Raw genomic sequence first — 24,611 nt, 5'->3', positions numbered from 1 at the left:
GGAAACTGAGAGGTGGCTTAACAGGGAACTCGAGAGGAGACTCGAGTGGTGACTTGAGAGGGGAATGTTACGGTGTGTGCAGGAAGCAGGACCCAAATGCAGATTAAAGTGTAAAAAATATCTCCTTTATTTCAAGGCTATACTAGAAACAAAGACAGAACAGAACACTCACCGAAGACCAAGTCAAAACACAAGACGAACCGACAAAGACAGACAGAAAAACCAGAACTTAAATACACACAAGACTAATCATACAAACAAGACACAGGTGAGGAGGGAGGAGAAAACACAGGGACACCAGGTGAACACAATCGGGTAAATTAGACACACCAGGGAAACTGACAGGGAACCACAGACAGATCTAAACAAGACAAAACACAACGCAGACAGAAAACCAAAGACAGATCTAGACAAGACAAAACACAACACAGACAGATCGTGACACCGTGTGTAGTAGGCACATCTGGGACAGAGGAAAAAAACTGTGCTGCCTGCTAACCGAGAGGTTAGGAGCATCAGGTTTAAACGTCAAGCCCTGCTGTCTAATAACCACCTGGTTAAATACAGCTGGCTTGCGCCACGAGCCCTGCTGCCGCTAACCGACAGGTTAGGAGCATCAGGTTTAAACGTCAAGCCCTGCTGTCTAATAACCGCCTGGTTAAATACAGCTGGCTTGTGCCACGAGCCCTGCTGCCTGCTGACTGACAAGGTTACAGCCGGCTCTTGCACCTCCACACGCTGTATTGCACAGCGGCTCTCATCATGTCGCCGTTTAGGAAACCGGACATTGAGGCGCGTTCACGCTCAAACCCGCTTGAGGAATGAACGGTGTGTGGAGTCATATCTGTGACATAGGAAACAAGCCCGTGCTGTCTAATCAACTGACAGGTTTTAAAGACAGCCAGTTTGTGCCGCGAGCCCTGCTGCCTAATAACCGACAGGCTATGAGGCAGCCGCTTATGTCATCCGGAGGAGAGCTCTCCTGAACCGGGGGAACGGGGAGATCTCATTAGGCGGCTGCCTTTCCGATGATCTCCGGGAGTTCCTGGAGAATACCGCCTATACGGCAGAGCCGAGATGGCGGATAGAGGGACCCGGTGACCCGGTGTCAGCCCGGCAGCCGAACCTATAGGCTCGGCTGCCGGGCCGACACCGGGCCCCGCCCTGTCTCCCCCGTCCGGAGGAGAGGGAGGATGGGGCCGGGGGAAATGTTTGCTTTCTAGTAAACAGCTCTGAAAAGAGCTTGTGCCTGTACAGTGCTTCTGCAACGGAGTGCGGAAGAAAAGTGGGAGCAGATTGTAGGGACTACTTCCTATTTATACGGAAGTGAGTCCGTAGGTGGGGCCACGTCATAGGTGGGCGTGGATTAAATCTGTCAGTGCTGCACACGTGCAGAGGGATTACCCAATAGCGATAGCCTTAGAGGGCGAAGCCTTATACGAAATAGAACGTGACTGACACGATAAGATGCTATGGTAGCAGCCTTGCTCTTGTTGTTGGGCCTGGTGGAAATGGACTGCTGTGCATTTAGCTGTCCTTTCAGGTCCCTCACCTTTTGGGAGCGTAGGGCAGAATTAGGAGGGAATTCCGTCTCGTAGCGTTTGTGCACTGTTTTGAAATGCCGCTCCTAAATTACTCTTCTTCGATAAAGCCACGCTCGCATTGCAGATGAGACAGATGGACTTTGAATTGGAATAGATACAAAAATAATCATCCTCCCACTCGGAGTGAAAATTATATATTTTGGGCTTTTTTGCTTCTGCCATAATTGCGGTCATGTGTGTGTGCGGACTGTCACTCCTGTTGTTGACACGGACAACGTCAGCGAAATAGTGCCCACTGCCGACCAGCCACGCCCCGACACATAGGGTCTAGCCGGCCAATCACAAAGCTTTGATGCGTTCAAGTGCATTATTCTGGCAAAATGAAAGGGTTTAGAAATTCAAGATTCAAGATCGAAAGGTTTTAATTTCATATGCACATAAACTACTACAGTGTAAAAATGGCAATGCAAATCTTATGTCCCTAGCCCCTCCAACAATGCAACAGTTATATAAGACATAAACAATAAAACTCATTCAAAAATAAAATACAAATAAAAGAATATTGCAAGATGTCTGTATAAACGTAAATAGAATATGATACAAAATTAAATATTGAACAGTAAGATGAAATAAATACGGTTTATTACTGTAGGTTACATTGATCAAGCCGTTACTTCTTGTCCGAGTTTGCAGTAAACATTTGAATTTTGGTTTCACACATTCTTTACACTTCCAGTTGCCCCTCTGGAAAGTTCAAAGAAATTACAAACACACTGCCAAAGGCTGGGGATTGTTCATTGAAGACTGTCAGAAAACAAGCTTCTTAAAATGCAAACAAGCTAGGTCAATGGTTAGACTGAAAGAGCTAATGAAGTGAAAGGACAATACAAATTAAATACAATGAAATTAATCAAGCAAAATCCATTGCTGAACGTTCCACTGTCTTGAAAAAAATGGAGGATAATAATCGATGACGGACTCAGTTAAACACACTTTCAATGGGAATGATGATCTGAAATCCATACAGGAGTTGGACATAGACAAAGACTATCTGACCATAGAGAGAGCACTGGTGCTTTGAAACAGCAATGTTTATTGTTGGCATATTATAATACCGTATTTTGTTTTGATTTATCATGCAATATTATTTTTGAACACTTGGCTTCAGTGATTGTGTTACCTTTTTCCTATGTTACCACTGTCCAGTTGAGGACAGCCATAAAGCTGATGTGGCCAACAAAGAGGAGTTTATCACCCCTGCTATAACTGGAATTAATTTCAGCTTGTTTGGACACACAGTCAGTGAGTTTGAAGGGGTCGGTTGGAGCAACAGTTCTTCATTCAATCCCTCAGTCGTGCACGATGAGTCTAAACATCGCAGGACTCGTGGTGATGGTGCTCTTCTACCTGCTGGTGCTGGGCACCGGCATTTGGGCCTCCATGAAGTCCAATCGACTGAAGAAGAGCAGCCAGGCGGACATTACAGATGTCACTCTGCTGGGGAACAGAGGGATCAGCCTGGTGGTGGGAATCTTCACCATGACAGGTGAGTGTGGGGGGTTACAAATACAAATATAAAGTAGCAGAAAATGGAAATACATAAGTAAGGTACAGTACTCAATAATGAACCTAAGTACAGTACTTTTGTAAAGATACTCAGATACATTCCATCATTGCGTTTTAAACCTGTGACTATAATGGTAGTTGCCAAATGTATGACTGTATTTATAAAGCTGCTTGGAAAGCCCCCAGAATAACGTGTTGTAGCTCATTAAACTGCAGTCTATTACTAGAATGCACAGGTGATCATGTCGATTATTGAGACTGTTGTTCACTGTTGAAAACCAGTGCACTGTTTGATAGTGTTAGGATTATTATATTCGCAGTGATCCCGTTATGGTTCCTTTTTTTAAATGTATTTAATGGTACATATTGATTATATTGTTTGAACACATTAGATTACTCTTTCTGATGCAAGTTAATAATATGTGGACCAATAAAAACAATGTTTGAAACTTTACATTGTTAAATGGAATAGTATTCTGTAAGACAATCTTTACTCGTTCATGTACGGTGGCTGACGGACACGCGTTACAACGGCCCAAAACAATCCCAGTAAGAGAAACGTGCTGCACTTAAAAATTGATGCAAATATTAAAACACAAATGTGACAAAATACATGCAAATATCTACACAAATTTGACAACACATGCGCAGTATTTAGAAAACATTCCCCAATGTAACGAAACAGGCAAATAAAGGCTGCAAATCCAAAATGCTGCAAAGAAAAAACACTGCTAAAAGCTCAAAACACAACAGAAACAGGTACACTAAAAAGTGATTGTCCACAGCTGACTGGAGTGCTTATTTCGGGGATAATAAAGTTGGCCAACTGCAACTGGAAACTTACCTAAAATGTAGGTTTTGTGAATATATGATTCCTTCTGAAATGATTGCAGATCTGCTGAGTTACCTAGATAACCTATCATTTAAAATGTACTGACAATTATGAAACAGACATGAGCTTCATCCCAATACCCCTCCTTGACTCCTCCTTTCCCTCACTCGCGTCCAGAGATGGGGTCGTTACTAAAAAAATGTAATATATTACATATTACATATTACTTTAAAAAAAGTTATATATTACACTACTTCGTTACTCGCTACATAAAGTAACTCGTTACTTTACTCGTTACTTTACTCGCCGAGCACGTATGAACTGCGCATGCGTGAGTGGCAATAACTCTCCTTACCAGCAGGCGGCGGTAGTGTGTATTTGTCATTCAAAACAGGCAACAACCGGAAGACAGAGAAGAAGAACAGACTGCGTGAGAGGCGAAGTCACGCCCATCTACTTCCGGACCATGGGACCCCGGAAGCGAAAAATGTACATTGAATTCAATGGAGAGAGAACACGTATCTTTTGATCCCGTTTGAATTGTGCCACGAACTACACATATGATGTTTGTCAATCTTAAACAATCATTTCCATGTCAAAAAAGTCACATTTTGTCGTAAAACTGCTGAAATATAAGACTATGAAAAATACGCTACTACAAAGACTACAAATCCCAAATCCCATTCTGGGTCGCGTAAGTGATGTCACAGGCATGCTCGGTGATTTATAATAAGACTCGTAATTAAAGCGAAGAAGAAGAAGATCTCATAACTGATTTATTCCCTTCAATAAATTATAGATCGCTAAAAATAAATTCACTTTTACAAGATGCCTGTGTGCTTTGTACCAGGTTGTAGTCATAAAAGTGATCATACCACTTGCTCCTTCTATCGATTCCCGTCTGATGAAAGGACCAGGAGTCGCTGGATCAGACATATCAGGTAATATCATAGGTAATATACATGTTGTGCATGGAACATAGTCAAGTTAGCTACCTAGCTAGTAGCGACGAGTAGCGAGCACGTTAGTTAGCATTACTTTACTTAGCCTTGTCATTTTTAGTAGCCTTACCATGAAGTTATTATTTTATTACATGAAGTAAACCAACATTTTAAACAGTAAGAGTAGTCATGATGGTAAGTATTTCGTGAAACATTTGAAGCGTAGCCTACTGCGCCATCCACCGGGTGCTAAGGAAGCAGTCAGGGAGAGTCGAAGGCAGGCAGGGAGCTTTGCATGACATTCTTCTGGACGTGTTTCATTGTGATGATAGTAAGGGTGAGTCAATCTGTTTGTTGGAAAGACAGTCGTTGTGTGCTTACTGAGAGAAAATTATTAGAAGAGATAATTATTCAAAGTGTTGTTACTTTCAAGTGTTGTTACTGACCTTTTTCTCTTTTATTTTATTTACCTCACCTGTAACTGCTGAGACGTTGAGGAACATGCACACTGGACTGACCTGGCAACCTGATTTCCACTGTACGTATTTGGTTATGGTATATTATTTATATATATCAAAGGCACATTGCACCCCCCAGAGACACACATGTATTGAGTGTGATATTTTGCATAGGTCATGTGAAATCATCTTTACATACTAGAAAACTGTAGGAGCGGCAACTTGTTTTGAAAATTGAATTTTTAATATCCGATAATAAAGTTGATCTGTTTTCTTTATTCTTCTCTCTTCCCAGCTCCACCCATCACCGTTCTCTGTTCCTGCAGGTCCTGCTTGCTAATCAATGCTTTATTTTTTTACACAATTACAAATGAAGTCAATGTATTGTATGACATGAAGTTGTGCTTCATTCTGAGTCAATAATAAATTAATTCTGCCTTCAACTGCAAAATGATTGTGGACTGCACCGACATCCATGTAGCTGCCCCCCAGTAAGATGAACCAAGCAAAGTTGACATAGTCAACATACAGCTGTGCTCTTAAATTGACATGAAGAATTTGTGAAATATTGGTAATTATTTGGAAAAAATGACGGACGATGCAGAAAACCTTTTTTATTTAGTAACAGTGGTCAGGTGAAGCATTTATCCCTACATATGTGTCACACTTAAAAGGCCAAACACACTGTTTGGCCTTAAGAGCTCTGTCTTACTTAGGGTTAAACTAAAACACATACAAGCTGAATGTTACAAGTGCTTCACAATATAAATACAAGAGTGCAGACTGTTTAAACTATGGGTAGGGAGGCTATTTGGCAGGTTTAAATGATTGTTAGTAATGAATTATATAATTTTCTCATTGTAGACGAGCAGACAGGGAGCCAGATGAGAAAAGCCGAATATGCAGCTGCCATTTTCCTCATGGAAAAGAGAAAGGGCCAACTGTATTTGAGTGGACCAAAGAGAAAGGGAGCTTAGCGGTTAATCAGTCCAGCGACCACAGCTACAGCAAAGGGCCAGAGTCTGCAGAAACTGACCCCAAATTCTCCAACGTGCAGTCCGCAGACACCGAACCTGGACCCTCCAGTGTGCAGTCCAGTTGTTCCGCAGACCTGGCAGGGGATACTTGGATGCGAATGGCCAAATATTCAGCAGCAGGCTTACCTGATGATGTAATCCGTATGGAAACAGGGCTTCCTGATCAGGCCATGTTTAAAAGGGTGGCGGGGTTGGTGGAGCGCTTTGAGGGCTCCATTGTCTATTTCGCTGGATGGAAAGTGGAGGGCATCCTGCTGGCAGATCAGGTCTTCATGGCCATGATGAAGATCCGGCAGAATTATCCTCACCTGCACCTTGCACAGCTGTTCCACTGCAGTACCGCAACAGTGGGTAATGTGGTGAACACCATGGTCCATCTGCTCCACAGGTTGCTGTTCAAAAAAATGATGTCCACTGTGCCCAGTAGGCAAAAAAAACAAAACAGCATGCCTGCTGCTTTCCAGTCCTCTGCCTTCAACTGCAGAATGATTGTCGACTGCACCGACATCCACGTGGCCGCCCCAAGTCAGATGGACCAAGCCAAGCTGACATACTCCACCTACAGAGGGATGCACTCCTTCAAAGTGCTCATCTCTGTGGCCCCAAATGGAGTCATCAACTTCTGCAGCCAACTCTTCCCGGGCTCTGTGTCTGATAAGGCCATTATGCAGCATTCAGGCATTCTGGAACATTTAGTGGCTGGCGACCTTATCCTGGCAGACAAGGGCTTCTTAATATCTGATATTGTGCCTGCGGGTGTGATTGTGAACATTCCCCCTTTCCTGAACAAGGGTAAGTTCACAGAGAGTGAGGTGAGAGCTACCAGGGAAATAGCCAAGAACAGGGTCCATGTGGAGAGGGCAAATGCCAGAATAAAGGAGTTCAGGATTCTGGACCTGATTCCTTGCCACCTCAGGAACACTGCAGATGTGCTGGTAAAGCTTTGCTGTGCCTTGGTGAACCTGCAAAATCCCCTGATAAAGGAAGTAGCCAGCACCCTCACCGTTGACTAAGGCAGGGGTTCCCAAACCTTTCAGCCTGCGATCCCCGGGGGGAACATCCAGCTGGCCCGCTGCATCCGCTGAGACCAGCCCAAAGTCACACAACGGCTCTTTTAAGAGCCACCTACACCTTTTCTAAAGAGTTACAATCCTAAGTTATTATAATGATTACACTGGTTCATATTTTACTCAGTTTACTGAACTGTGATGCATGAAACCAGAAGGGGAATTGTTGAGGTTTACTGAAGTTACAAAGATATGAGTATAACAGGTCAGTGTAAAAACAAGCTTCTGTCAGTCATGAATCATTCAAACTATTTATATAACCATGTAATACAGTTATGTAGTAGTTAAGTAAAAGTAATTCTTTATTTATATGTCTTAAATATCCTTTATTTTAGAGGGGCCTGAGACTTAACATGTTTATTGCCCAAAACTGCACTGTAGTTATTGTGCATGTGACAATAAGGCCTTAATATTAGGGCTGCACGATATCAGGAACACATAACACGATAACACTTGCTATATTTGAACAAAAACGTACACATGCAGCATTATTACTTTTTCAACAACATGGGATTTATTGTTTATTAGTTACATATCGTGTGTGTGTGTGTGTGTGTGTGTGTGTTTATTTATATGTCCTCCTCTCTACTGGCCAACACAGGGAGCATATGCTGAGTGTAGTGTTCTCCAGGAGGAGGCGATTTCCATGCCATGCAGGGTCTTTGTTGATGGGGATGATGATCGCCTCCTTCGTGGTCCACACAACAAAATAGCAGATACTCCGGTCTGTGATGTGCAGCTGCCCTTGGACCTGGTGCCAGTATGGGTGATTCTCCTTGAGAACATAAGACCCACCCTCCTCACGGAGACAGAAGGATGGTAACTGGACTGCCTCCGCGATGGTCATGTTCCTCTGGCTGTGTGGACACTTCACCTCCAGCAGGGCAGATGGCTGCACAAGTCCATCGGGTGATGCTCCCAAAACACCCGACTCACTCACAAAGAGACCAGCGTCGATCACTGTCACCCGATAGGCCTGCACAAAAGCCTTCACCCCTTCGGCCTCATTTACAACTCCCCAGTTGACAGCCATGACTCCGTCTAAATTGTAACCCCCAAGCACCCTCTTCATGAGGGACGCGCATGGAGTGGATGAAAGTCCCGACCTAAGCACAGCACCAAAATTGCTGGCTGTCAACCTGTCCTGTCTGTGTAACTGCCACTGGGGATTTGTCCGCTGTCCTACGGTCTCTTGTCAGTCGCATTGAGGCAAGAATTGCCTCAAGCCCCCGACCCCCATGCTCCTTCACCAGCTCCGGCACGGTGACAATGGCCTGATGTTGAGGCTGCGGCTCTGGCTCAGGTGATAAAAGCCATGCCATGCCACACTGTGTGCCCCTCAGTGCAGACCTGAACCAGTCTACATCCTGAGTGGCGATGTCTCTGGCCAGTGGGTTGTATGTCTCCTCTTGCTGTTGATAGAGTTGAGACACCGGGTGGACTACTTTGGAAGTGCCAGGCATCCTCCACTGGCACTCAACATCTGTGGAGCTGATCTGCCACATGGCAAATATTGCCAATGCTGCAGCGTGGCTGCATTTGTACATCTCCTGTGCACAATCACAGACAGCGCTCTGCATCGCGCCATCGTCTCCCATGCAGATCTGTAAAAATAAAGTAAGTACCATTTGTTAGCATGCTATAATAGATTGAATGAGCAATACAAGGATGGTCAGGATCTGGGGGTGGGAGGGTTTATTTTTCCATATATTTGTCTGATTGTTGTTATTGTTTGATTTTTCTGTATTACCTATGAGGTTGTTGTGTTTAATATTCATGAGAATATTTGTCATTGTTCAGATGATAATAAACATTTGCATAAAGCATATTTGTCCACTCATATGTTGATAAGAGTATTAAAAACGTGACAAATATTCCTCTAAGGTACATTTAGAACAGATACAAAATGTGCGATTAATTTCCGATTAATCGAGATTAACTATGGACAATCATGCGATTAATCGCGATTAAATATTTTTAATTGACTGACAGCCCTAATTTTTTTAAATGTGTATGAATACATTTTGAAAAACATTTGATCAACAAAAAAAAAGGATTTGATCAGGATCTAGACTCAGTGTGTAGTTTATTAATTAATCAATGCTCTCTACATTAGGAAAACACGTAAGAGAGGGAGTCACACACAGCTGTGCCTAGATAACCAAACAAATTGACAAGATAACCAAAATCCTTGAATCTACACACAGCAAATAAACTCAAATGACACAAAGGAGATCACACATACAGTATAGTCGATATAAAACTGCCCGCTTCAATCTGAAGAGCAACTAAAACAAAACACGGGAGTGTACCTTGTTCTTGTGAACACTAATGTTATCCACAGCATACACAGAGACCACGAAGTTCTTAAGGAGAAAACTAGTTGCTAAAACAAAACACGTTAGTGTACCTTGTTAGCTAATGTTAGCTAGCTGACATTAACGTTACACATTGCACTCATATTACTCACCGAAACCTTGTAAAGCCGGTCCCGCATGCTGGCTCTTACAGAACCGACTAACTCCCCTTTCATATAGGTACAGTTCTCAACGTGCCCAGACTTGTAGTGATTTTCACCTCGTAAAATACTTGTATTCTCATTCTGAAAGAATGTGGTGAAATGTGCTAACGTGACGGCCATCTTTATGTTGGTGACGCGTATTGTGCGAGACGAGAGACCTGTAGTTCACTGAGCGGTTTCACACGAAAAAATTTGTAACTTCACAGTTTTACCACACATTTTTATTTTTTTGACTTGCAAAATGTTCTTTTAAATTGACAAACATCATATGTGTCATTCGTGGCACAATTCAAACGGGATCAAAAGATAACCTTTCTCTCTCCATTGACTTCAATGTATAATTTCCCGCTTCCGGGGTCCCATGGAGGCTTTCGGAAGGGGAGGGACTTCGCCTCTCTATAAACAAACAACAAATAGCGTGTGCTGTAGCTTCACCTTAGCATGTGTTCTTTGCAGGTGTTTGTTGAGGTTTGACGTGGTGTTTCCAGCAGTGGATAACAGCTTCTGGCCTGGACACAGTTTGCACCTCACCGTCACATTCCTGTCTATTCTTCGGACGAACTCAAAATAATGGGCGTACCTCCACCCCTCGAAAGTTATCGCTGACTCAGCCATGTTTATGCAGCACTGCACGTGGAGATGTGGACGCGCAAATCGCGCAGATTACTACATATAAACCTGCGGCGGAAACCCCTCTCGTCTGTCAGTTTGATTATGACTGATTTTAGTAAGTAACAAAGTAACGCGTGTCGGGGCAATATTAGTAACTGTAGTGTGATTACTGAATTATAAAAGTAGCGCGTTACACCAATCCGTTACCGACAAAAGTAATATTATTACACCCAACTCTGCTCGCGTCCCTTCCTTGCATCTTAGCTCTGCCTCCGTAAAATGCGAGCGAGAGACACGAGGAGGTGACGCGAGGACAGAGGAGTCCTCAGGTATTAATTGGGACGTCCTCGTTCACTCAAACGTCACTCTTAAACGACGTCTGTTAATGATGACATGCGCACAGCCCCTCTCATCGGACTTAACTGAATAACCCCTTAGAACCGGACCATTTCTGGTTAAATATTTATTGAAATGAATGAATCTTTCTCTTGTTAGTCAAGGAATTCAATGTATGATGGTTGGTCCTGCTTTTGTGTTCCGTGTTGGTGTAAAATGTAGCCTACATTTAAATAAAAATATAATTATGGTAATGTGAAGCCTTTTAGAAATGAATTGCACATAATAATTCCCACGGAGCTGTGAGCACTTATGCATTTATGTGACGCTTTTCCACTCATCTTCCAGTTGTCGGTTTTCCTCTGTTGAAATAGACCAGCTGTGAAGGTGGGGGCGGGGCTTTTATACGCACCCCTCCTCCCTCACCCCTCCTCGACTCCTCCGTGTGCATTTCAGCTATTGGGACGTCCTTCAAAATGGAGTGTCTTGATCGATTTCCGGGTCAAGTCCCGGAGGAGGGGAAGAGAGGAGTCGAGGAGGGGTATTGGGATGAGGCTTAACTCTGCGAGAGATTTGGCCAAGTTCGTAATCCCCAAACATCAGCACGTTTTTAGTTTCTTGCTGTGTTTTTTGCATTTAGTTTAATCAGCGCTTTTAGCAAACCCTGCGCATGTTCAAATTCAAAATTAAAATTGCATGTGTTGTGAAGTTGGTGAAGATTGTTTCTTCATTTACATGTGTTTTGGCACATTTGTGTTATATATTTACATCGTTTTTGAAAGTGCACCGTGATTTAAGTGTTTAGGCTGTTGTAGCACATTTGTACTAGTAGGCCACCGTATTTATGTGATTTCCTACAGCTACATTTGTTGGAGGGGGCTTTATCGTCGGGCTGACAGAGGCAGTGTACACTCCAACCATGGGACTGACCTGGGCTGTCATACCAGTAACAGCAGCCCTCTCTTTCATTATTGGTAAGACATAGAAATGGCAATAAGTCACATGAAGTCAACCCGCATTGACCATATTGCTATACAAACCGCTGCTGACGTGTGACCAGGTGTTAGGAGGTCTTCAAAACAGGAGGGGCCCTTTTTACACAAACAGGAAAAGCTTAAAATGTATTCTGAAACGCATTGGGAGCCATTTGTCAATAATATCAAAGTACTAGAAACCAAAGACCGAGTTGATGTCTTACGTTGAAGATTTACTGCAGCTTGTCCTAGTACATGTAACGAACAATACAGGCAAACCAAGAGATGTTGTAACTTTGCATTACGTTGCCTGCTTCTCAAACTGAAAGGATGGAGTCAATTATCACACCATGGTTTATTACGTGGGCTTTGAAAAGGATTGACAAGTTGCTAAGACTGTTGGTAATTGCTTTGTAGGACCCATAGTGACAAATAGGACAAACTTGCTTTTATTCAGCTGTGTATACTATCTAACACTATGTGTTCAAAGCAGATAATAACAATCATAAAATTGCAACAGTCTTTTTGTTTCTGGGAGAGAAAAAGCTGTGTGTCATCGGCATTACAGTGGGAGGAAATGTATAAATGATTTGGCCTAAGGAAGCATGCACAGAGAACCAAATGGGGTCGCAAATGTGATGTTGTGAAACACCGCAGGAAACGCTAGCTGTGGAAGAAAACAATTGTTCCCATGTTGTTGGAGAAGTTTCAATTTTTTCAATGAACCAGTTCAAGGCATGGCCATCAACTAACCCTGTAGTGAAAAAGGTGTAAAAAAAAAAGCCTGGATGGCAGACTCACCAGAGATGGTAGAGACCAAGTCATTGGGCACATTCAGTTAGGCAGTCCGGTGAACACATTTGAATAAAGAGAGCTGTCATCCCCTTTAGAGGGTGAAGCAATATACCCTCAAGCCAGTACCACAACTCAAGCAAGCATTTCCGGCTCACACTTGAGAACATTGGGAGTGGCAAATAATGACAAACAGGACTGAAAATATTATCGTTGACCTGCCTCTCAAGAATACAGATAATTGTCCAATTACCAATGTTCTCGATTTGTCCAAATGTAGCGTGGTACAGAGTGAAGTAGCCCTCCACTACACATTTAATTTGAAAGTCTTTTATTTTGTTCTGCAAAGAGCAAAAATATGTATCTTATTATCACAGTTCGCCACACACACACACACACACACACACACACACCGTGACTTTACTCAAGTGTGTGTTTACGTTCTCTGAACGTATTCACTATCCTAACACAGAAACATAATGAACATCTGCATCAACATCCAAACAATAATCATGTCTACCGAATATTGTCACATTGACCAAATCAATTATGTATCTCTTTTAACTTATTTATTTATTTATCTATTAACTATACACGAGCAGTCCGGGCTCTTTAGACCACCACCAGTGCTAACTACTGGCTAGCCATTTTCAATACGTTACGTTTGCTGAACAAGTAACGTTCATAAACACTACTACATAAAGTCCAACCGGGATCAAAAACTCACACATAACATAATCACTCATCAATTACACAATTCCAACTCTCCGTTCTTACCTGCAAAGAGCAAAAATATGTATCTTATTATCACAGTTCGCCACACACACGCACACACCCACCCACACACACACACACACACACACACACACACACACTTTCTCATTTCTCTAACTCCCCTCCTCGACTCCTATCCTCAAGACCTACATTTTTCAAACAATAAACCAACCATTCCTTATCAGAAAACACACAGACAATTCTCACCACACTCTGAACATGAGCTGTACTAAATACAAATCATGTTAACCATGTAATTACTAATAATGTAGGTATATCAACCCACTGATGGCTCTGTATGCCACACAAACATTCTTATATTAACCCTGTGTTTTACATCACCTTGTGAATTTTTTTGATTGTTTTTTTTTCACTAAAGAAAAAGCTGCCTTTCTGGGATGTATTGATCTAAACAAAATGCATAGTAAAGTGATTTCAGCATATTTAGAGACATTTTAAGAGTTTTAAGCATAGTTTGATGATTATCAGGATAATATGATCGCAATTATTTTGGCCAAGATAATTGGGACATGAATTTTAGAAAAATGCAATGGTAAATCAGTTAAGAACAAATGACACAGATCTGTTTCTCTTTTGTGGTTCAACGTTAAGGTGGACTTTTCTTTGCCAAGCCGATGAGAGACAAACAATATGTGACAATGATGGACCCGTTCCAGATCAAGTATGGAAATGTAATAAGTGGACTTTTGACTATTACGCTGCTCATATCCGACATAATATGGGTTGCGGGAACTCTTATTGGCTTAGGTAAGTCAAACAATTTACATTAAAAGTCCCATTTTGCAAAAAATACAATGTGTTCCCATACTGTAGGATAGAAGAGTCTGCTGTATGTAATTGTGTTTATTTTTATAGGTGCAACAATGAGTGCGGTCCTCGATTTGGACTATAACGTTTGCATTTGGATCTCTGCCGCAGTAGCCATCATTTACACACTGCTGGGAGGCCTCTACTCTGTAGCCTACACAGACATCATACAGCTTACCCTCATATTCTTCAGTTTAGTGAGTTCTTCGCTTGAATAGAAAGTTATTTGAAATACTTTCAAAGATTAAAGATGGCTCTGTTGCTGGCATTATAAGGGCAGCAGTACCTCAGTCCGTAGGGACTTGGCTTGGACTGTGATAACATAAGAACAAATCCCAAATCGAAATGGATTCTTAAGAATGGTTAGGGAATTAAATCCAATATGCTTCAAAATAAAAAACAAAGACCAATAGAAAGATCTTACATGACACAAACAAGATAAGAACATGTAAGATGAAAAGGTATGACAATAAAAAAGGTAATAAAATTCATTTTTTAAAGCATCTTAACCCTTTAACTGCCGGACCAAGAAAAAAGCTATGGAAAAATTAAAACACGTTTTTTTGACTGACCACACAGTTTTGTTTTTATGAGCCTCTACCAAATGGTCGAGCTGGCCTTCTATGATAAAAGTACATTTTCAACAATCATCATATACAGTACAGTATTTGTATGCATCAAACTCAAATAAAGCACAAACTCAAATACATTTGTTTCTTTTATGTAAAATTAGCAATATATACAACCAGATATATTCATAAAAGATAATAAATTATAATTGTAAAAAAAAAAAATGGAAAAAAGTTATGTAAAGTGTTTTTCATGATAAAAAAAATACTTGCTCATCTTACTGTATATGCTGAATTGGCCTAACAGGAAACCACTGGCCTAACAGCAAATGTCTATATCCTGTGTTGGCCTAACTTGCTCATCTGTGTGCAATTTTGGGCTGAATGCCATGCATGAAAGGTGCTATATCAATTATTATCACTCTTTCACTCTGAGACTCATAAGGCAGTACTAGATTTAGTAATATTACCATGAATCTAGCCATTTATTTACCATATTGTATTGGAAAACATCTCTGAAACTCTGAAAAAGTCATATTGCTAGCTTACCATAAAAGGCCAATTCGACCGATTGGTTGAGCATATTTTCCAAAAAATAATTGCACCCTTGTTGAAACTTTTTTTGTGCATGCCATCAAGTTATCTAATTATGTTCAGTCAGTGCCCTGCCACTAAAATATGTCAAAAAGGATATGGTTACCTTACAAAAGTTTAGCAAAAAGAGTGATTTCTTCAGCAGTGATTTTTAGCATTGCCAACTTTCTCAGTTGAAGCTAGCTGAAGGGCATTCTGTTTGAACCACAGTGACATCTAGAGGTTGTTTTGTGCATAACATGTCAACCAAAGGGTAGAGCTGGCTGAATCAGATGGAGTTCAACTTTTCTTTTTCTTTTTTCAACAAGATATCAAGACGCAAATGTGCTCTACCAAATGGTGATGCTGGCAGTTAAAGGGTTTTAAAATCCAATATTTTGTTTAACTGGGAGCCAGTTAAGAGATTTAAAATAAGGTGATGTGTGCAAATATTTAGGTTTAAGTTTATATTCTGGCAGAAATCATTCTTAACAAACTGGAGTTTTTTTAACCCTTTTTTGTCAGTGCATCAAAAAGTGCACCACAGTATTTTAATCTACAGGGAATAAACAACGATCATGCCACCTCACTTTATTAAGGGAATATGCACGTTTAACATTTTTAAATCGGTGGCTTATTTTCTTTTTCTGCAGTGGCTATGTGTCCCATTTATCCTGATGAGTCCCCATTCAACTGACATCACCAAGACTGCTTTCAACTTCACCTACCAGGCCCCCTGGATTGGTTCAGTGGATAAAGACAGAGCGTGGAGGTGGATTGATAATTTCCTATTATTGGTAAGGAATACATTTTGACATATAGAAAAGTGTCAATAGTAGAATGAGTGTTGGAAAGATGGATGGATTAACGAGACTACTGTAGAATATACACATATCAGGGCGACATCTGTTTTAACATGGTAGTAGTAAATGAACTTTTTTCACTAATCACTGATTTTATCCCAAAGATACTGTAGTGTTTATAATATAACTAGGTTGTCTAAAAGCATTGTTTTCTTGCCCACCGCTTGTCTTGAGATTTTAAATGATAATTAGTCCAGTTTATCAGACATACAGTAGAAAGAAGCAGTGGCGACTCGTCATTAGGGACAGCCCCACCTAGTGTCAGCAGAAAGTAATGCAAATAATAATTCCAAAAATATGCAAAAACAAATGTTAAAATATATTTTAAGATCATGTTTAGTCATCTGATTCGTCTCTACATTGCTGTTTTAGTCTGCGTTCTTCCAATTAGTGTGCACAGTGTGTCTATTGAGCCGTGTAGAGCCATGTGGGGCAAGCCCCTCTCTCTGCTGTCAAAATGAATGGGTGCTGTAAAAACTACACTGCGCATGCTCAGAGTATTTTTCTATTCAATGTGTGCGGGAGACGAGAGAGAGCAGCGTATAGCGATTTAAATCAGTAAAACGGAAAGATAATGAATGAAGTGGACCATCTACTGCAGCTTTGGTAAATTCATTTTATGTCATATCTTTTGTTGATCTTCTGTGTTTTGCCTATAGGCTATTGCCCCCCCCCCCCCCCCCATGACACATATGACTTATTTTCCCTTGTGGTCATGTTCAGAATGTAATAATGTTTTTTTGGGGGGGTTTCCTAAGGCTTTCGGTAACCTTGGATATCAGAGCTTCCACCAGAGGACACTGTCAGCTGCCTCTTCAACCACAGCCAGGATCACCTGCTTCATTGCAGCTCCACTAATCTTTGTTCTAGGAATCCCATCCCTTCTGATTGGAGCAGTCGCAGCATCAACAGGTAGAGCCATACAATGAAAGTGGAAACAGATCTCTTTCTTGTTTCCTCAGAGCTACCAACAAACACAGGACATACTTAGATTGGCTTACTTTACTGTCCAAAGCAATAAACAACTGCACAAATCTCAAAGAACTACAATCCCAATCTCAGTGATATAATAAAGGCAGAGTGAACCCCTGCTGGTAATAATTAGGCATTAAGGTAATAGGCAGGTCTAGTAAAACATTCTTCTTTAATAACTTTCTCTCTCTGTATTCTTTGCCTCCTCCATCAAAGTCTGCTTTGCTGGATATAAAGTTACTCCATATGTCCTTTAACTTCACTGGGTAAAGTGAGTAAAGTAGCTACTGGGTTAGTGTGAGCAATTTTGTTGAGAAGGAAACCATTTGTTGAGTTCCCTTTGAGCAAAATGCTCTCTGGTAGTCAGTGCTGCAGTGTGTTTGTTTAGGGCTTTTATTGTGAAAGTCCGATCGCAGGGGAGCATACAGAAATGCATTTCAGGTCCGGACACACCGAACTGACATCAAAGAACTCGTCCTGACCTTTATATAGCCTATACAGTCTATGGTCCCGACGGACCCGACTGTTGTGTCGCCTCACGTCTCCTGTCCTGCGTCTTGGCCAAAAAGTCGCACTGGAACACACCGCAAAGACTTCAGCCGACGGCCAAGTAGAACGTGAGTGGCAATAACTCTCCTTACCAGCAGCGGCGGTAGTGTGTATTCGTCATTCAAAAGAGGCAACCGGAAGACAGACTGCATTATATAACAAATACCGTGTGCGTTCCATTTTCACTTTCGTCCATTACAGACTGTTTCACAGACTGTTTCACATAGCGACTTATAATCGAAAACATGGTTTGTGCCGTACTGGTGGTATCAGCCCTTGGACTGTTGCTTGTGGAAGCAGATAGCAAGAGGCGGAAGCGAACAATTAGGAGAAACCGCACTAAATGGGTGAAATCATGGATACGACAGCGACAAGCTCATGGGACATAAGACCCTGACCTACGGCAACAAATAAAATAGTTACCGTGATGGTGAGGTTTGAAGTACTCTCCTTCCTTCTTGTGTAGGGCTCTAAAAACTGCAGCCTGGTCAGGATCCACTGCTGTCTGCCAGTCTTTAGTGCTCCAGAACTACCCGGAGGGGCAAGTCTCCTGTACCGGGTGTAGGCCTACTGGGTTCGCAGAGAATCCCACTTCTTCTTTAGCTCTTTCTCTGAAGCACACACATAAACTATTTAAGCATTGTGGCTAGTTAGCATGTTAGTACGTTTCTCTGTAATGTCGTACAGAGCTGGCCTCTCCTGAATCAAGCTGATGAGTTGGTCTTCGGTTTCTTCATTCCAGATCGTCATGATGTAAAATAAATTCTTGCGTACAGGTGAGATGAAAATGAAAAATAATAGCCGTCCGTGTGTGCCTAATCGTTTGTTTGCGTACCTCACTTCTGTATCGCTTCTCATGCACCGATTCGCTTAGCTGAACAGCCAATCAGAGTGATTTATTTTGCCGACAGCCTCCGCTCCCGATTCAACATGTTCAATCGGGAGCGGAAGGTGTCGGCATGGCCGAAAAGACACGACGGTGCGGGACGTGCGGGACACACCAATCTGAGTATGGGCGACCGGACGCTCATCGACGGCTAGAGATCTATCGACGGCCGAAATCGGCTTGGTGTGTCCGGGCCTTTAAGTGCAAGGCCTACAGGGAACCAATCTAGTCAGACAGAGTCATTATTCACCAGCAGGCGTTTAAATTGTATAATCAACATGTACTCCATAATGATAAGTTGAAGCAAACTGTCATCTTTTGCCACTTTAAATATAAGAGAGAGACTATGGTAATTTATGTCACATTTTTGGTGTCAGACTGGAACTCTACCTTGTACGGCTCCCCGTCCCCATACGAGCGAGGGGAGGCCGGTCTGATTCTGCCCATTGCTCTGCAGCACCTCACCCCAAACTACATCTCCATCATCGGCATCGGAGCTATAGCAGCTGCCGTGATGTCATCAACGGACTCCGCTCTGTTATCAGCCGCCTCCATCTTCTCATCCAACATCTATAAGAACATCCTGAGGACCAAGGTAAGAGGAGACCTGAGGGGAAGAATAGAGTTGTGGTTGTTATCTCCACTGGAGGCCAGATGATGAGTTTGGTCGTGGCTGTGCATGTATTTGTTTGTGTCAAATATTACTCGACAACTCAGCCTAACCTCTAGGGTTGCTGAATGCTCACTATTCTTAACTAGCTGGTAGCAGCCATATTTGGTCAAAAAATGTTTCAGTAGTAAAAGGTATTGGCTAGGTTAAAAACAATCGTTAGTTTATTTTTCGGCCTTTGTTGTAGCTCAAAAAACTGATATTCACCAAAGTTAGGCAGGATTCTAGAGGAATAAATCCCTGTTTGCTGTCAACTTCACAGTGGATTAGCCTATACTGTACATCTTCTTTTTCGAGAGTGCACTTTCTTCGTTTATTTCTGTTTCAGCTTTTAGGATGTTTTCCCTGCAGGCATCTGGTAGGGAGCTCCAGTGGGTGATCCGGGCCACTGTGGTGTTGGTGGGCTTGGCTGGCACTGCGCTCACCTTCCTAAACAACAGCATCATGGTTTTGTGGATCCTGGGCTCTAGCATAACCTACATTTTCATGTTTCCTCAACTCACCTGCGTCCTCTTCTTCAATATCTCCAACGGATACGGCTCCATTATTGGCTTGCTAGTTGGACTTTTGTTAAGAGTGCTGAGCGGCGAGCCGTCATTTGGGTTACCCATTGTTCTCCACTTTCCAGGTTCCACTCTTGAAAACGGCATATATGTCCAGCGCTCTCCTGTACAGACGATCTGCATGTTGTCCAACATGTTTGCCACTTTGTTGTTCTCCTATCTATTTTCCCTGCTCTTCGATAAAGGACTGATTCCTGATAGGTGGGACGTATTTAAAGTGAAAACCCACAAACCACAGAAGAAACGAATGCTATCGATGAATGATACCACTAAGACAGACAAGGAGGAGAAATCTCAGGATGACACTGAATTAATGTTGACCACAAATCTGCAAGATTGAAAAATAAACGATTTAATGCAATTCTATAATGTTTTATGATGCTATAGCTATTTTTTCCCCCTCTTTTACATCAAAGACTTAATCTTTGTAAAATGATCATCTTTGCCACAGAATGGTGTAATAATTAATCTCTTGTAAATCTCTTGAGTTTGTTGAAGTAGCCTGCAAATATTTGCCCCGCGGTATACCATTCTTTTTTATGCCATAGCCTATATTGGGCGCTTTGACCAAAGATTTAAAAATATGCTTATAATTAAATCAGTTTAAAGTAAGTAAATTGTGTGTTTTGTTACTTCCAGCAACCTATCATCAATAGGAGTCCCATCCATGTCAAACATTCAATGTGGTTAATCAAAAAATCAAGATGAATTGGGTGTAAGACCTACAGTAGGCCTATGTCTGATTGATACATCCGTAAATGGAAATTGAAAAGTTGTTCAACTTAACATAAGGTTTTCAAGTAAGGTGTGTTCAACATATACATCTAACTTTAACTTTTGAAATCACACATGTCAAGTAACTAAGTACATTTACTCAAGAACTGTACTTGTAGTACAATTTTGAGGGACTTGTACTTTACTGGAGTATTTAATTGTGTTGCTACTTAGTAGCCTACTTCTACCCCACTACAATAAAAATTGTGTACTTTTGCTCCACTTCACGTATCTTTAGTTCCTTTGCAGATTTTGATTAATGATGTGAAATATAATCAACACTTAGGCTAAATAAAACGTTAGTTACACCTGGAGTAACATTCAGAAACCCGGCAGCATACAAAATAATTAAAACTAACTGTACCTTTGCCAGCTTTGATAAACACATTATTGCATCAATATTTATGATCGAAACATATGATACAAATTATTCTGAAATGGGCCAATCTACATAATGAGTAGGCTACTTTTACTTTTGGTAGGGTGTAATTTGATGCCAACAATGTTCTACTTGTACTTGAGTCACATTTTGATTGCAGGACTTACAGAGCATTACTACATTCTGGTCCTACTTTGATTGAATACAATATCTGAGTACTTTTCCCACCTAATTTAATAAATGTAGCTAAAATACTGTATATCTGAAGTGTGTAAACGGTAATTCCTGGTTCGGCCTTGCTGTGGCAGTAACGCTTAAAGAAGTTGAAGTTTTGACCACTTCTTAAGAAAACAAGGAAGCGACTCTACAGCAGCAGAATGGTTGTCAACTGTAAGAAGTAGCTGTGCGTTTATTGTCCTCTCAGTGACTTGTAAGGTGAGCAAATATTCCACCAATATAAAATGAACCAACCAGTTAAATGTGCAGACATCCCGCTTTGAACTGAATGAGCGTTAGCTAGTGTGTGAGCAGGTTTAGTTGGCATGGTAACTTTGCTAGCTCGTTAGCTGTAGCTACAAACCGTTAACGATGTGAACATTAGAACGTTCGTTACAAATGTCCCCTTTAGCTAATGTTTCTTAGCAACGAAACAAAGTAGAAAAGTAACTAGCTTAGTAAGTGTCAGTAATTAAAATATAATGCAGTATTTGACTGTCCCTACGCGGGCTGCTGATATTATGTAGTATAGCCTACTGTAAGTCTGTTAACAGAGGTATTAAACAATTAGTACAATAAGTATATCTACGAAACTATTGTATTATTCAGTTTGAAACATAGCCTACCTGAGAGGCAGGTTGACAGCCGCTTAGCACCGTGGGAATGACGCTAGTACAACAATGGGTTGCAACGATAGGCATGGGACGACATGGAAACCTCCACAAATATCCATGCTAAAATAGTTTCGATTTTCGAATTAAAGCTCTGTCAATGGTGTCCAGTATACTGTAAAATGCAGTGCCTTCGATCGTCTTAAACATACTGAAATCACTATACCTTACTTACATGTTGTTAACATGCATTCCATATTTTTTAATGGAGTATTTAGTGAAAATCAGACTAGATAAATGGCCTTCCTGCATTAATCAAGCATAATCATAACGCTCCTCCAAATAAACACTAACAGCAACATTGTGAGTCTGGTCTTTTTTAAATAAGTCCTGTATTTATTTCCTCTTCTCTACCATGATAGCAAGCTAGACAGCTTATTTTCAAGCTACTTATTTGTTTTCACTGTCATCGCTATAATTTAAATGCACCACAATCTACTTCTAGACATGAAATCATGAAAACAATCCTATATTTCTTATCCCTAACAACGACCCCACCCCTCTCCATTAAGCCTGGGTAAACTGCTGAAAACATTGAACAACGTTTTCCGATGCAACATTTTAAATGGGAGTACCTCACAGTGTAGAACTGATTCTGTAGATGCATTTCGTTATTGTTCTGGATCAGATTCACTTTTTTCAAGTTACTCATTGTGATTAGTAAATCTACTTTGAAAAACAGTTGACTGCCAATTTACTTATTAATCACAACTATGTCCATTTCAGAAATGGAGGCTGGAGGGGGGGATGAGAGTATGGATGTGCAGGAAGCAGCGGCAGCATCAGAACCAACCTTATCTCGACAAAAACGGACTCCTGCAAAGCCGACCTGGACTTTGCTTGAGGAGGCCGCCCAAATGAAAACAGAAGGGAATACTTTCTACAGGGAGAAGAACATTCGCTCAGCCATCGGGCGTTATCACCGAGCCCTGCTGGTCCTCAGAGGCCTCGACTCTGATGTGATGGCAGCAGTGAAAGGGTTTGGACCTGAGATCCCTCCTCTCGAACCCGAACAGGAAGCTTCACTGAGAAATACACAAGTGGACTGCTACAACAATTTAGCTGGTAGATCATCTTTTATATGAGAGTTGAGCAAAATCCAGGGCTGGGAAAATGTAGTTAAATATATCTGTTCCATTCAGGTAGTAGCTCTTTAAAAAAACTAATCTTGATATTACTCACTCATGTAGACTCTAGATCTTCATGGTTAGGTAATAGTCATTTTAATTTTAAATGCCCTCTTCAATTGAGTTATGCTTCAAATAATCAACTTCCTTTAGGAGAGAGCTTTTTCATTGATTGCCTGATGAAGGGAAATTGGCAGCTGGGTCTAGTGTGTACAATATTATATATGTATAAATATATCTCTTTCAGCCTGTTTGCTGCAGAAACAGAGTGTTGACTATTCTCGTGTGAGAGACTACAGCCTGCGGGTGCTGCAGTGGCGACCAGGTGATGTCAAAGCGCTGTACAGGGCAGGAGTAGCCACTCTGGAGATGGGGGATGCACACACCGCCAAACAGTACCTCACCCAGGCCTGCAGTGAGCAGCCTAATGGTAAGAAAAGAGACTTTACAACAAGGTTATCTACATTATCTTAAGATGACCAAATCGGTCCACCTGCACATACAAAAATCACTAATTAACATCACTTTTAGAACTTTTAATACATCCTGTAATAGGTTTCAAGATAAAATAGTGACGCCTTCATAAATCAGAACTGGCAAAAAACAAATTGCACTCTATTTCTATTTCATGGAGAGATTTTTTTCTTTCATGAAAGCAAGAATGTGGCAGCTCTTTTAGGAAGCTCGCTAGTTATAGCCACAGTTTTGCCATAAGAGGCTAACATTTGGCATGGAGGTCACGTGTTTGTGAGGTTGTGTATGCATGATATTTCCTCTGTAGGACATTTGGCTTTGTTGCAATATTTGTGGATATATTTCATAAAAATATATTAAAAAGTCAAGCCTGTGTGATAAAAGAAAAGTATGCCTTTTCAAAAATAAAAGTTCTTCATTTTTCTGTCTCAGATGCCAATGTGAAGAAACAGCTGCAGAGGGTTGAGGAGAAACTGAATCGAGAGTTGCAAAAAGAGAAAGCGATGTACCGAGGCATGTTTTCCCCCAGCCTGAAGAGCGGCTCTGGAGAAGGGATAAACCAAACTAACGGAGCCGGTGGAGGAGTTTGAGTCGGCTAGCTAAAACCTCTCAATGAAGCTCAAACTGACAAAGACTGTGTTCAACCTGGACTGATCACAAATCAACGAGGAATGTTATATCATGTTGAATGATGTTACTGTGTCTCCTTTAGGTGTTAATGAGCTGAGCATAGTGAAGTAAGGATTATACTGAGTACTAGAACATGTTCAGTGAGGAAACTGAAGATGTCTCTGCTGAAAATAGAAATGAGAGTTTGGAAAAGTTAGTTTCCTAGCAACTCGGAGGCAAAGCTGAATTTAAATTTGGATTTTTTTTCACATATGCCTCTGAAAACTAAAGTGAGAATCATCATGCATTACTAACAGTTCAGATGATGCCTTCAAGATTGCAGTTGTCTGGTCAGTGCTGTGAATAATGATTTTGTCAGATTTCAAGTAAAATATTTTTTTATAAACATCATCCAAGCTCTGATGTCTCAAACT

General features: G+C 41.3%; 2 protein-coding genes across 3 annotated transcripts; both read left to right on the top strand.

The window, feature by feature from the left end:
* Positions 1-2,870: 2,870 nt before the first annotated feature.
* LOC117543511 (high affinity choline transporter 1-like) lies at positions 2,871-20,625 on the top strand. The gene is made up of 8 exons (XM_034211858.1): positions 2,871-3,090; positions 11,775-11,888; positions 14,067-14,222; positions 14,331-14,479; positions 16,078-16,221; positions 17,046-17,199; positions 19,072-19,289; positions 19,716-20,625. Exons 1-8 carry the CDS (start codon positions 2,907-2,909, stop codon positions 20,265-20,267), a joined length of 1,671 nt encoding a protein of 556 aa, XP_034067749.1. The 5' UTR covers positions 2,871-2,906; the 3' UTR covers positions 20,268-20,625.
* Positions 20,626-21,391: 766 nt separating this feature from the next.
* Positions 21,392-24,588, top strand: ttc9c (tetratricopeptide repeat domain 9C). 2 transcript variants are annotated; one of them, XM_034211890.1, is made up of 4 exons: positions 21,392-21,515; positions 22,694-23,032; positions 23,342-23,524; positions 24,001-24,588. In XM_034211890.1, the coding sequence occupies exons 2-4, from the start codon at positions 22,696-22,698 to the stop codon at positions 24,156-24,158; spliced, it is 678 nt and encodes a 225-aa protein (XP_034067781.1). In that variant the 5' UTR covers positions 21,392-21,515; positions 22,694-22,695; the 3' UTR covers positions 24,159-24,588. The 2 variants fall into 2 exon arrangements, with proteins under 2 accessions (XP_034067781.1, XP_034067782.1); XM_034211891.1 differs by having other exon boundaries at positions 21,433-21,510.
* Positions 24,589-24,611: the final 23 nt, after the last annotated feature.

The sequence above is a fragment of the Gymnodraco acuticeps genome, unplaced genomic scaffold (genome assembly GCF_902827175.1).
Source record: "Gymnodraco acuticeps unplaced genomic scaffold, fGymAcu1.1, whole genome shotgun sequence".
NCBI lineage: Eukaryota > Metazoa > Chordata > Actinopteri > Perciformes > Bathydraconidae > Gymnodraco > Gymnodraco acuticeps.
The sequence above is the reverse complement of the archived record's forward strand: the minus strand, read 5'-3'. Positions and strand labels throughout refer to the sequence as shown.

What these genes read in the sequence shown, in the direction of transcription:
- ttc9c (XM_034211890.1), top strand. Translation starts at nt 22,696, where the DNA reads ATGGAGGCTGGAGGGGGGGATGAGAGTATGGATGTGCAGGAAGCAGCG. An exon ending in CTGCTACAACAATTTAGCTG is followed by an intron (nt 23,033 to 23,341) that starts GTAGATCATCTT and finishes TATCTCTTTCAG; the next exon opens with CCTGTTTGCTGCAGAAACAG. An exon ending in CTGCAGTGAGCAGCCTAATG is followed by an intron (nt 23,525 to 24,000) that starts GTAAGAAAAGAG and finishes TTTCTGTCTCAG; the next exon opens with ATGCCAATGTGAAGAAACAG.
- LOC117543511 (XM_034211858.1), top strand. Translation starts at nt 2,907, where the DNA reads ATGAGTCTAAACATCGCAGGACTCGTGGTGATGGTGCTCTTCTACCTG. An exon ending in GGGAATCTTCACCATGACAG is followed by an intron (nt 3,091 to 11,774) that starts GTGAGTGTGGGG and finishes GATTTCCTACAG; the next exon opens with CTACATTTGTTGGAGGGGGC. An exon ending in CCCTCATATTCTTCAGTTTA is followed by an intron (nt 14,480 to 16,077) that starts GTGAGTTCTTCG and finishes CTTTTTCTGCAG; the next exon opens with TGGCTATGTGTCCCATTTAT.